This window comes from Rhinolophus sinicus, chromosome X, assembly GCF_036562045.2.
Source record: "Rhinolophus sinicus isolate RSC01 chromosome X, ASM3656204v1, whole genome shotgun sequence".
In the NCBI taxonomy this organism is placed as follows: Eukaryota; Metazoa; Chordata; class Mammalia; order Chiroptera; family Rhinolophidae; genus Rhinolophus; species Rhinolophus sinicus.
Genome location: NC_133768.1, coordinates 116,231,416 through 116,243,506, shown reverse-complemented (window position 1 = coordinate 116,243,506; position 12,091 = coordinate 116,231,416). Strand labels below are relative to the sequence as shown.

At 41.4% G+C, this 12,091-nt stretch overlaps 1 protein-coding gene across 2 annotated transcripts in view; it reads right to left on the bottom strand.

Moving 5' to 3' along the window:
* The window catches only part of OGT (O-linked N-acetylglucosamine (GlcNAc) transferase), a 40,028-nt gene that overhangs the window by 16,472 nt on the left and 11,465 nt on the right, over positions 1 to 12,091 (bottom strand). For both annotated transcript variants that reach the window (XM_019747969.2, XM_019747968.2), the window contains exons 5-14: positions 9,783 to 9,899; positions 7,416 to 7,495; positions 6,671 to 6,866; positions 6,251 to 6,391; positions 5,586 to 5,686; positions 5,263 to 5,416; positions 5,077 to 5,178; positions 4,691 to 4,870; positions 3,830 to 3,988; positions 3,584 to 3,673 (exon numbers count right to left, since the gene is read on the bottom strand). In XM_019747969.2, coding sequence (XP_019603528.1) covers positions 3,584 to 3,673; positions 3,830 to 3,988; positions 4,691 to 4,870; positions 5,077 to 5,178; positions 5,263 to 5,416; positions 5,586 to 5,686; positions 6,251 to 6,391; positions 6,671 to 6,866; positions 7,416 to 7,495; positions 9,783 to 9,899 — 1,320 coding nt within the window. The remainder of the gene's footprint in view (positions 1 to 3,583; positions 3,674 to 3,829; positions 3,989 to 4,690; positions 4,871 to 5,076; positions 5,179 to 5,262; positions 5,417 to 5,585; positions 5,687 to 6,250; positions 6,392 to 6,670; positions 6,867 to 7,415; positions 7,496 to 9,782; positions 9,900 to 12,091) is intronic.

Below are 12,091 nucleotides of genomic sequence, written 5' to 3'. Positions count from 1 at the left end.
AAGTGAAGTCATCATGATGTGACGAAGCAAAAGGCAGATGAAGGATCTCAAGTTGGAGAATTCAATCCCAGCAAAGTATTGTTTGATAACTTTATTAAGAAGTTTTTGCTTAAAAAAATGTCAGGATAACAGGAGAAGCAGCTACTGCCAACCAAGAGGCAGCAGACGAGTTCCCAGACACCATTCGGAAAAATCACTAAGAAAGGATATCTGCTTGAACAGGTTTTGATTCAGAGAAAGTGCCCTCTTCTGGAAAAATAAGCCACAAAGGACATTCCTTAGTAAGGAAGAGAAGTGAGCACAGGATTTAAGGTAAGAAGGACCGGGCTAACTCCACTGTTTTGTGCCAACGCAGTCGGGTTAATGATCAGGACCGCCCTGATCTGTAAGCTGCTCCCCTGGAGCCTTGAAAGGAAAGGATAACACCAGTTGCCAGGCTTTTGGTTTTCCAAGAAGGCCTGGACAATGGGAACCTTTTCCTGGATTGGTTCCATCAATGCTTTGTCCCTGAGGTCAGGAAGTACCTGGCCAGTAAGGGACTGCCTTTAAGTCCTTTTGATGCTGGACAGCGCCCCTGGCCACCCAGAACCCCATGACTTCAACACAAAGGCACTGAAGAGACCTCCTTGCCCCAAACATGGCATCTCTAATTCAGCCTCTAGCTCGGGGTCATAGGACGTTAGGGCTCATCACACACGGTCTCTATGGAAAGGACTGTCAACACCAGGGAAGAGAACCTGACAGAGAGAACATCATGGAAGTCTGGAAGGATTACACCACTGAAGGTGCATCGTTGTTACAGAAAAAGCCGTGAAAGCCATGAAGTCCGGAACAATATTAATTCCTGCTGAAGAAAACCGTGTCCAGATGCTGCATGACCTCACAGGATTCACGACAGAGCCAATCGTGGAAATCACGGGAGAGACTGTAGATGTGGCAAAAAGGTAAGGTGTCCCAAGATATGGATCTTGGAGTAATTCAAGAGCTAACAGCCACGACACCAGAGGAATTAACAGATGACTTGGTGGCAATGAGAGCTTCCGAACCAGGGCCAGGCGATGAGAAGACAACAGAGAAACAGCAATGCCAGAGAACAACTGACATTAGATAGTCGGCAGGAGGGAGCTGATTACTCAGGACTGCCTCTGACTTCTTTTATGACACGGGCACTGAAACTACAGCAAACGGTGGAAGAAGTGGGACCATATAGAAACATTTTGAGGGAAATGAAAAAGCAAAATGTCCTTCCATAGAGTTACACCAAGGGTACCTGCCTCTGCTGCCTCCCATGCCACCTCCCCCGCCTCTGTCCCCAGGCGGCATAACCAGCCCCTCCTCTTCCTCCGCCTACTCAACGTGAAGACCATGAGGATGAAGACCTATGATGATCCACTTCCACTTCACAGTAAAGCATCATCATGCGGTACAGTTAATAAACTTATCTGTTGTGTGCGGGTGTCTTCGTGTGAAAATCTAAGAACTGTATGAGATGGTTCTGTGTCACCGTCATTGTCGCCTAAGTATTCATCAATGTAGAACACCGTGTGCAAGATTTGAGTGGAAGTAGATAGCCTATCCTTACGTAGGCACAAGGTGAGTGCTATGTGCTATAAAATTAAGGTGTTAGTTTCCTTACTGTTTTATAACTTTGCTTTCAAAGAAGTACATTACCATACAGTATGCCTCTCTCGTAATTGAAAAAACTGAGTATCAGGTGATTGATATTTTTAAAAAATGCAACAATGTTTCCAATAGTGTATTGTGACTGTGACTGTAATAATGCATGTCACAAATATTTTATAAGCAGTCACTGATTAGTGTACAGGCTAGGCTACTGTGAACCAATCGTATCAATGACACTAGGCTGCCATAAAGCATCACATTGCTGCTTCCTCACTACCAATGCATGAATCGTTATACGTGTAAATAAATATTAATTTTCTCACACTATCTTTTCAGTTTTGAGGTCTAGTGTTAGTAATATGTATAACATCCAGTGTTTTGCATCGTACCAGGTGATATTGATGTAGGTACTGACAGAAAGACGATTCATCCTGTAAACAGATGACATAAACTTACAGTATCAATACAGTACTGTAAATGTAATTTCTCTTATGATTTTCTCTAGCTTACTTCATTGTAAGAGCACAGTATATAATTCATGTAACACATAAAATAGGTGTTAATCGACTGTTTCTATCATCAGTAAGGCTTCTGGTCGTCAGTAGGCTAGTAGTAGGTAAGTTTGTGCAGTTAAAAGTTATACGTGGATTTTTGGCTACATGGGGGTCGGTACCCCTAACCCAGCATTGTTCAAGGGTCAACTGTACAGAAGACTTTACTTCTACATCGAATGAGTAACAAGGCTTCATAGAGAAGTTGGTATCTGAATGGGTCTTCAAAGATGGACAGGAGTTTGAGGGAGCTGCACAGAATACAATCTTGTTAGAGAACAGTATAAATACAGAACCAGAGTAAAGTGTATGGTAGGTTTAAAAAACGGTGAGTAGATCACTTCCATTCTGTATAGGATATACATGGGTGATGGGTGGTTAAAAACTATTGGCAGGGGGCGGCCGGTTAGCTCAGTTGATTAGAACTCTGTGCTCTTAACACCAAGGTTGCCAGTTTGATCCCCACATGGGCCACTATGAGCTGCGCCCTCCACAACTAGATTGAAACAACTGCTTGACTTGGAGCTGATGGGTCCTGGAAAAACACACTTAAATAAATAAAAGTTTTTTTAAAAAAAGAAAAGTATTGGCAAGCAAGGTTGAGGTCAAACTTAGAGAGTTGTGAAGGCTATGCTGAAGAGTTTAGACTTCAGTCAATAAGTAGTGAGGCCCTAAAGACCTCAGAAGTGGATGGCGATATGCTTCTTGGTCACAGAGACTTCAACCCTACATCAAAAATAGTTGGGTATATTTCCAAAGCAACAGCTCTATTGCATATTATTTATTAAATGACGAGTCTCACAACCCTTCCGCTAGGGCTTCAATGATTCATGCATTAATTTCTAGATATACTATACACTGCATACCACTATTAGTTACTAAAGCAGCCAAAGGAGTCTATAAAAAAACTCTAGTCTACACCCTTAGCAAATTAATTCCCTCACACAGTTTCAATCTTTTAATTTACCACAAAACTTATACTCCTAGACGAAATAGCAATAGAGCCAAGTATAGAAATAAAGATAACCAAAGGCCCATGAAAACAGGTCATCTAAAGAAGGTATATCTACTTTCTTTAAATGACCTATTTATTTAAGTCTTCTTCCAAGCCACCATTTTGTTCAATTGATTCAAGTAGTATTAAGTATCAACTGTCACAAGTCCTGGCTCAATCTCCAGAAACGTTTTATGTTCAAGCCCAAACATACCACATTTCTTTTTCATTTGCAACCTCAGCAAAATCCATGCAGATTACAAATGTAAATGATCAAAGAATTAAGATCAAAGCAACTGCCCGTATGTGGTAGCTGAGGTTAAATACCCGTCATAAAAAACACAAGCTATACGCCAATAGTTTTATGCACTATTTGCTGAAAATTAAAAGTTGGAAGTGTAAGAGTTTCACCTACCTGAGAAAGATCGATGAAATGATTGGCTTCTGCCATCACCTTCACTCGGAAGTTTGTGCCATCATCTGGGCTCAGGGCATAACAGAATACCTGAAAGGCAGCACACAGTGTGTTTACTAACCCTGGCTCAAATCTTTCAAAAAGACATGGGGCTGAATCCCCAATGGCGACAATAAAGCCACCACTGTGGGTTTGTTTGGTGTGTTTTATGAACCAATAGCAACCCTAGGGAAATACTAGTCTTACCTCAAATTTATCAGGATTGTGCATGCCGGGGATAGACTGCATAAGGTGAGAAGTAGGATGATTCCCAAAGTCAGAACTCACATATCCTACACGCAGTCGACCATCACTGAGCTTCAAGTCTTTTGGATGTTCATATGGTGGCTTATGAAGGACATTAATCTACCAATGGAATCCAATGCTTGTTAGTCAAGTTGCATCTGTACGTAAATTTTCATCTAGGAAAAATGACTAAAAACACACCAAACCTGTACCTCACACCTGTTGGCAATGGTTTGCCCAGAATACTTCATATAATTAATTCATATAGCCAGTTCAATGCAACCTTAACATTTTATATACTGTGCTTCATACTTTGACATGTTCCCTCAGAAATAGCCCGAGCAAATCTAAAACTCGTAGAAAGGAGGCAGTGTAGACAAAGCATGACATACCCTGCATTTTAGAAAATTCTGTAGGGAAGCATTTAAAAAGACAAACCAACCAACCACAGAATTACACCTAGCACTCCAACATATCCTGCCGAGCAAAGTCCCACCTTTGATCAAGTATGTAGTGCTCTGATTCTCAAAGGTGAGTGGTATAAAATACCAAACACTTTATTAAACATTAGGTTTCATATTAAAGGAAGAACACCACCAGTCTATCGCTAGTATTTCAATTAAGAATTCCCTTATGGGATGGACTGGGCTCTGACTGAAACAGGACACAATGGAAGAAGGGGCCTCTGGGTGGCTGATCAAGTTTCATTTCTCATCTTAGATGGTATTCACACCTTATGATAACTCACAGAGCAATATATTTGATTCATGTGGTTTCTGTCTGTGCTTTAATTTTCAACAAAAAAGATTAAAAGACTCGCACCTTATCTAAGCAGAGGTTCCCATGCCTCTCAGCAATAGCCTTCCTGAAGCCATGAGAAAGAGGATACAGCATGCTATGGTGAGGATGCACAGAGGGCAACCTATTCTTCTCTAACTGGTCAGCCACGATACTGACCAACTTCTTCATTCGCTCATCATAGTCTGTCCAATCACAGACAATCTAGAGGAGGCAAAAAAAGAAGTTATACAGAAAGCCCCAGCCCAGGATGTAACATTTTATGTGTCTGTGGCCTAAAGTACTGTCAGTCAGATAACCTATTAAAAACAGTGTCTCCTGTCTCCAGGCAGCCTTTGATTAATATGGTACATAACAATTCAAAAGTGATTGCAACACTAAAAGCCAATTACTGGCCTATTATTCTTTACCTGCAGGCAATGAGCCAAGTTACAATAAGCATCAGGAAAATCAGGTTTAAGTTTCAGAGCAGTGCGGTAAGAAGCTATTGCTTCTGGAATATTCCCTGAATCCTAGAAATAGAGTGGAATGGTTACAATTTTTCCTAACATTAAACATCAGGCACTAAGATGGCATATTACAGTAAACGGAAGTACCTTGTGAATGGAAGCCAGATTGCTGTGGGCATCTGCAAACGCAGGGTTAATCTGAATGGCACGAGTGTAACACTGCAAGGCCCCCTGGACATCCTGCATCTCCTTTAGAGTGTTCCCCATGTTAGAGTAGGCGTCAGCAAAGGTGGGGCTGATTCTAAAGGAGAGGACACAGGTTGTGTTTACCCAGTACAGAAACCTTAACTCCCTGCAATGGGAGTTTCGTCTGTGGTTACCAAGTCTTTTTATTTTAGCACAAGCCAAATGTGCAAATGCCAAACATTTAAAATCTTAAAGAAAAAGAACTAAGGCTGGGAGTCTCTCACCGAATAGCCTCCTTATAATGCATCAGCGCTTCCTGCAGTTTCCCCTGCTGTTGCAGTACGCTTGCTAGATTTGAATGGGCAGCAGCAAATTCTGGGAAGACCTAGAAAGAGTCCAGAAAATTGAGGTTTACAAAAGCTGCTCAAACAGCAGTGGTACTCACTGCAACACCTTCACACCCCCACCCTTCTCTCCTCCACCTTCTCCAAGTCTCTTCGTCCTTCAAAGCCCAGGAGCCCAAAGCCTGCCTCTTCTTTATTTTAATTTCACACCTCTCCCCATTTCAAAACAGGAAGTAGACCCCTCTTCATCTTAGCTGACGCCAGTCACTCCAGAGTCTCTGTCTTCTGAACTCCCGCCCCACCTACCAACCACCATGACAGCCATCAGGCACTGAAATGATGTCCTTATTGGCAACTTCTCTTGAAGTGTAGCTTATGGTCCAAGTTTTCTGTGCAGATCTTATCTACCTATAGAATAATCAACTCAATGTAGGGATTTTCTTAAACGTCACACAGGACCTCACTCATACCTTATGTACTCGATTATTGGTTCAATGAATGATTCAACCACTCGTTTTCCAAGAGGTGGATGACATGGTGAACTTAACTGCCTTCCGTCTGCTATCACACAGACAAAACACCCAGCCACACCACCCTCAACATACTTCTAATGCTTTGCGATACAAGCGGACTGCCTCCTCAATGTTCCCCTGTTCTCGTTTGATATTGGCGAGGTTATTCAGCGAGTCCGCATGGGTGGGACACAGTCGGAGAGCTGTATTGTAACAGTCTTCCGCTTCGGCAACCTAGAACACAAAACGAACTATTCAAAACCTGTACAGAGGAAACACAGGACCACTCCTGATATTATTCTTTTTTTTTTTTTTTCTGATATTCTATAATTGCTTCCTTAAGCCTAATGGCTGGTAAGATTCCAGAAAAATCAGTATTTCTGCTTTTTTCCCTCTCAACCGAAACTCCAAAGGAAAACAATTTACTGCCTCAATACTTAACACAACATGTACCAAAACAGACTTTTTTAATCCGACCAGGTAACAAGGAAATAGACTGAAAAAAATCCTTACACTGCCCTTCTCTTTGAGAGCGTTGGCGAGGTTGCAGTAAGCATCGGGGAAATGTGGCTGCAGTTCAATAGCTCGCCTGTAGGTGTCGATCGCCAGATCGATCAGGCCCTGCTCGTAGTATACACAAGCCAGGTTGCCATGCACCACCGCGTGATTGGGGCTCAGGCTCAGGGCACGAAGGTAAGCTGCCACAGCTCTGTAAATGACACACACAATGCAACTGACTTCCAGTGGATGCTCTGCTACAATTAATTCATGCTACACTATACCAAAGAATATCAACCGTAATTAGTTACCATTCATTCATGCTATCCTATACTTAACCTCAAGTCAAAATTGCACCTTTATGAACTATACCTTTACACTGAAAAGTTTTCTATTCCCACATAAGAAATAGGCTTTCCGATGACACCAACAAAAAAAGTTGAAAGTCAGGATTTACTTAGCTTTCTGAATGGGATCAAAGGAATGTTAGTCTAAAAGATAACCATTTCGACATTTTTACAAGAAAGAAAATTTCAACTGAACTCCTAGTGAGAAAGATAATGGGTTTGTGGAAAGCCAACAGTGAAGTCGGGCAACAATACTTACAAATAAAAGGTAACACAGCAGACACGATCAGGGAAAAGCAACATACTAGAAAGGGAAATGTTATTTCAATGGACCACTGTCATAATTTCAGTCTAAACTCTCAAGTGTCAGTACAATGACTACAGAAAATCTATCAAATAGAACATTCTCTCACCTGTCAAAAATCCGTGCTTCTTTCAAGACATTTCCTAAATTAATATAAGCATCCAGGAAATTGGGATCAAGTGTGACAGCCTAAAAATTATAAAACAATTACTTAGAGCAAGTTAGGATTTCAGATCAACTTCTGAATTACAAAAGTTTTTTTTTATTCTGAGATACATTTAGACCTCTAACAAATTACATTTTCTAGTATAATTAAACCTTATGTCTTTCATTTTCAAAACCCAATTATTTTAATACCTATTCAGTGTTCATTATTCACAAATCTCAATGTTATCAAAATAACGTCTCATGTAATATAAGAGCAAGTTGTGTCCTGAAGGGAAATATTTTAAATTGGGTCTACTCCAATTTCATCGAGCTGAATACTTCCCATGGTTGGCCCTATTTTATTCACGATTAATCAACCTAATTCTTCTACAACATAATGGCGGGAGGCAGCAGCAAGCTCTAACTGAAAAAATATGTACCCCAGTAACTACAACTGCATGCTCAGTAAGACCTCAGTAAGCTATGGAATTAAGAGTTCTATACTCAGTAAGGTACATTACTTCAAGGAGATACTAACCATTAAATGGTTTCATCCAAGTAGTTCTGAAGTTGTCTAAAAACATGGCCAGCTATATCTAGAGCAGTGATTTTCAACCCTGGCAGTATATGAAGAATTCACCTCCTAAAAGGTGCCTGGGCTCCATGACAGGCCAGTTAAATCAGACCCTTTCAAGATGGAGCCAGGACATGCGGATCTTTTATGAGCTGTTCATGTGCAACCAAGGTAGAGAACCACTGAGCAAGAGAGGTAGGTGCTGCTCTCGTGTAATAACAAACACTGAAGAGGCAAAGGCAGTTAACTGTGAACACATTCAAGATTCATGAAGAACACCTCTGCATCACTCAGAGGGCAACTCTATACTAAAGACTGCATGATGCACTTAATTTAGATTGGCTACATTGACAGATGTCCACCCCCAAAGTTTTAACTCTTTATTAGGAAAAATTTCAAACATGTACCAAAGCAGAGGAATCTAACAAACTCCCAGGTCTCCATTATTCAACTTCAACAATTAATAAATCATATTAAATCTTATTGAGCAACCTAACTCCCTCTCTTCCCAGATCATTTTGAAGCTAATCCCAGATATCTCAGTCTACCCGAAAATATTTCAGAATGGATCTCAGGGACTAGACAGAATACTTTTTCCTCCCAACATAACCACAGTACCAATGTAACACCTAAAAAAGTGACAGCAATTCCTTCTACCAGATATCCATTCAGTGGTCCAATTCCTGACCAACTTTGATTCAGGATCCAAGTAAGACCCATACAATTTGTCAACATGTCTTTGTGAGTTTCTTTTCATCTTTTAAATTAAATGTGCTTTAAGCCTCCATTTTTATTCCTGTAATTTGCTGAAAAAAATTCAGTCACTGTCCTGTGCAGCTGGCCATGACTTTGATCTTGCCTGCTGCATCCCTATGGCATCCTTTAACACGTTCCACTATCCCACGTATTCCCTGTAAATTGGTCAAGACACAAGCTTAATCAGATTTGGGTTCTTTTCTTTTTCTTCAAGGCCACTTCCCTGGTGGAACTGTTTACCACAAGGTACAGAATGTCAGACTGTTTGTCCCTTTTCTGTCACTGGTAAATTTCTAAATCTATTAGAGGTGATACTCTGATTCTGTCATTCCTTCTTCATCCAGTAGCTGTACAACTTGTGGAAAGAGAACCTCCCTCTTATCGACTACTGGGTTACCCTGAGGTCCGGTTCATACAAAGGAGGGGTCATATGATTTATTCTTCCCTTTCCAACCAGTTTTCAAAATGAGTTGCTCCTTATCTTCCAAAGGTGACCACTGAATTTCTTCTGAGTATAATTATGAATTCATGGATTTCAACATATTTGACAAGTTTCAATGTACTTCAGTCATGATTCCTACTGAAGCTCAAGTCCCATTTTTAGGCAGTGGGAGCCTCTTCCAGCTGCCTCCTGAGTCCTTTCGACACAATCAAAGCAATATATCAAAGCTTCCCTGCTTTCTGGTATGACAAGAAACTCCAGATTCATTTTGTACATTTTCTGCCCCGGAGCTGGAATCAGCCTTTTTGCCAAGAAGCCGTGCTTCTTTACAGTAAAGCTGCCTATTTTTAAAAACAGGGTTTTTATTTACTAAAGTACATTTCCAATGCAAAAGTGGAAACTGCCATATCATATACAACCCAACAAACACTGTGATAGTGTCAGAGAAACAAAGGTGTTGTGAGACTGCGTAAAGAAGGCCCGTTATTTAGTTCTAGTAAAAACATCCTGCAAACATGAACACTTTATGAATACCAATTTTTAATTTAATGACTAACCTTTTCAAAGTGATGAATTGCGAGCCAAATTTCCCCTTGTGCATTGAAAACACAGCCAAGATTACTCCAAGCTACTGCAAAGTTCGGTTGCGTCTCAATTGCTTTCAAATAACACGCCTTAGGAGGGGTTAATGAAAGAAGATGGGAGGGGAAGGAGGTAAAGGGAAAGGGGAAAATTTGTAAAGGGAAAAAAAAAGATTGGGGGGGGGGGAGGAAGAAGGTGATATCATTATTCCTTCTCTGACCAGCCAAAAGTGACCCTGCAGCATAGGCTCGCTTGCGCCAAAACTAATGCGCTGCCACAGCTGGCTGCTCCTGCGCCTGCGCCACCAGAACCCAGGTGCAAACCACCATGTTCAGTTCTGCCAACCGACGACCAACCCTTACACTGGGACTCATCTGAGAAGTCAGCTGCCTGAAGACTACGCTGGACTTATCGCAACACCCAGGGGCTCTTGTCATGTTCTCAAGTGATCGCTAGAGGGCGCCACTTAAGGCCAAGTCTTCCCACCACCTCCACCCGCCTTTCCCAAAGTGTCCTCTTTCCCAAAGTGTCCTCTGAGGTGTTAATAGGCATCAGTGGAATAAAAAGGAGTTCATGATCAAATCAACTAGGAAAACAAAACTACGGGACTTCCCTAGGCCTTGACTAGCACATACAGGGTTCCCTGACCTCAGTTGACCATGGACCTCTTCTTTCACAGAGCATTTGATCAGAATACTGTGCAACACATTTTGGGAAATGCTGCTCTAACCAGTAATATTCCTCACTAACACCAAAACTACGCTGAGAAACGTTTTTGTGCCAAGTCAGAGATCTTAAAGACAGGCTCCAAGTCACATCCTCCCAATGCCCCTATCTTCCACTGGGAACTGAAGCTGAAACCTCGTATGACAGGATTGCACCTAGGTTGAGGTCCCTGTAATGCGAGCGCAAACATCGCTTGCGCAACCTAACAGCATCGCACTGCGCGGTCGCTGCGAACTGCTGCGCTTCATAGAACACCCCTAGACGCAGCAAACGGCCAACCAGATCCATTAATCTACTAGACAGGCCCATAGAGAATATTTGTTTCATGAGATTAGTTGGACTCGAGGTATGTTACAACCCAATTTTATCCAAAAAGGCTACAGAATAGGACTGAGGGAGCCAGTCAATCAGATTACTCATCTAGTCAACCGTTCACAGGGGCTCATTCGCACGCATGGCGCATTAACGCTGCGCAGCCTTTGCGCTACTGCAGGGTCACAGCGCATCATCAGAAGAGCAGAATGCTGCAATCCAAACAAAGAAGAAAAAAGGAAAAAAATGAACAACGAGAAGAGTTAGAAGCTTTTACTAGAAAATTATCTCTAATCATTTTTAATATCAATTAACTTTTACTTATCTTTGACAGAATTGTGGCTATAGTATAAAACATTCTCTTACATAACTTGCTTGTAAAGAAAATTATTTTAAGCTGTTTCTGAAGCCACAAGACAGAAGATTCAGGCATGGAGGCAAATCGTTTTGCTGTGGCAGTTACAAACCCGTTACCATATTTCCCATCATGTGACTTTTCGGTGCGTTCCTTGCTGGAAGAGGAGGAGGTGTGTGTCTGCCCTAGATCCAGGCCTCGAGCTCCCTTCAGCGAGGCACCTTACGCATGGAATAGGAGGTTTCACCCACCTGAAACCTTCTAAATACAATATCAATGGTGAAAAACCAAAAACAAGAGAGAAAATAAAAACAAGATCATTAGTAAAAGTTCAACAAAGCAATTGAAATTCTTTGGATGTCTATTACATATGGGAATGAGGACAGTCTCAAGTCTGTAACATGGGAACATGCAGAAGGGAGAGGGTTAATCAGGGCTATTGCATACAGCAGGGATTTTTGCTGGAAGAAAGGCTCTGCGTGTTCTACAAAGACAAGTTAATTTTGCTTCATCTACTAGGAATATGCTGGCTTGAATTTTCAAATGCACTGATTACAAAAGAAATACATTGCATTTCACTCAAGAGTATTTTCTTTTTCACTAAGTTCTCACAAAACAGAATAACATTTTTCAAACTAGGTGTCTCCAGAGCTCTGAAATAAAGAAGTCAGCAACCTAAGGCAGGCGCAATGTCTCAGCCTAAACCGATCTCTAAAGCTGCAGTGAAGTGCAATTCATGTTAGCTGTCCGCTTGGTGGGGTGACAATTAATAGGCGCTTATCAAATATTTGTTCTATAAATTACCAATTGCATTTGTCAGCTAAGATCGAAATCAATTAGAGTTCATCAGATGGAAACCTACATAAGGTTAATCCAAAGTGTCAGCAGAAT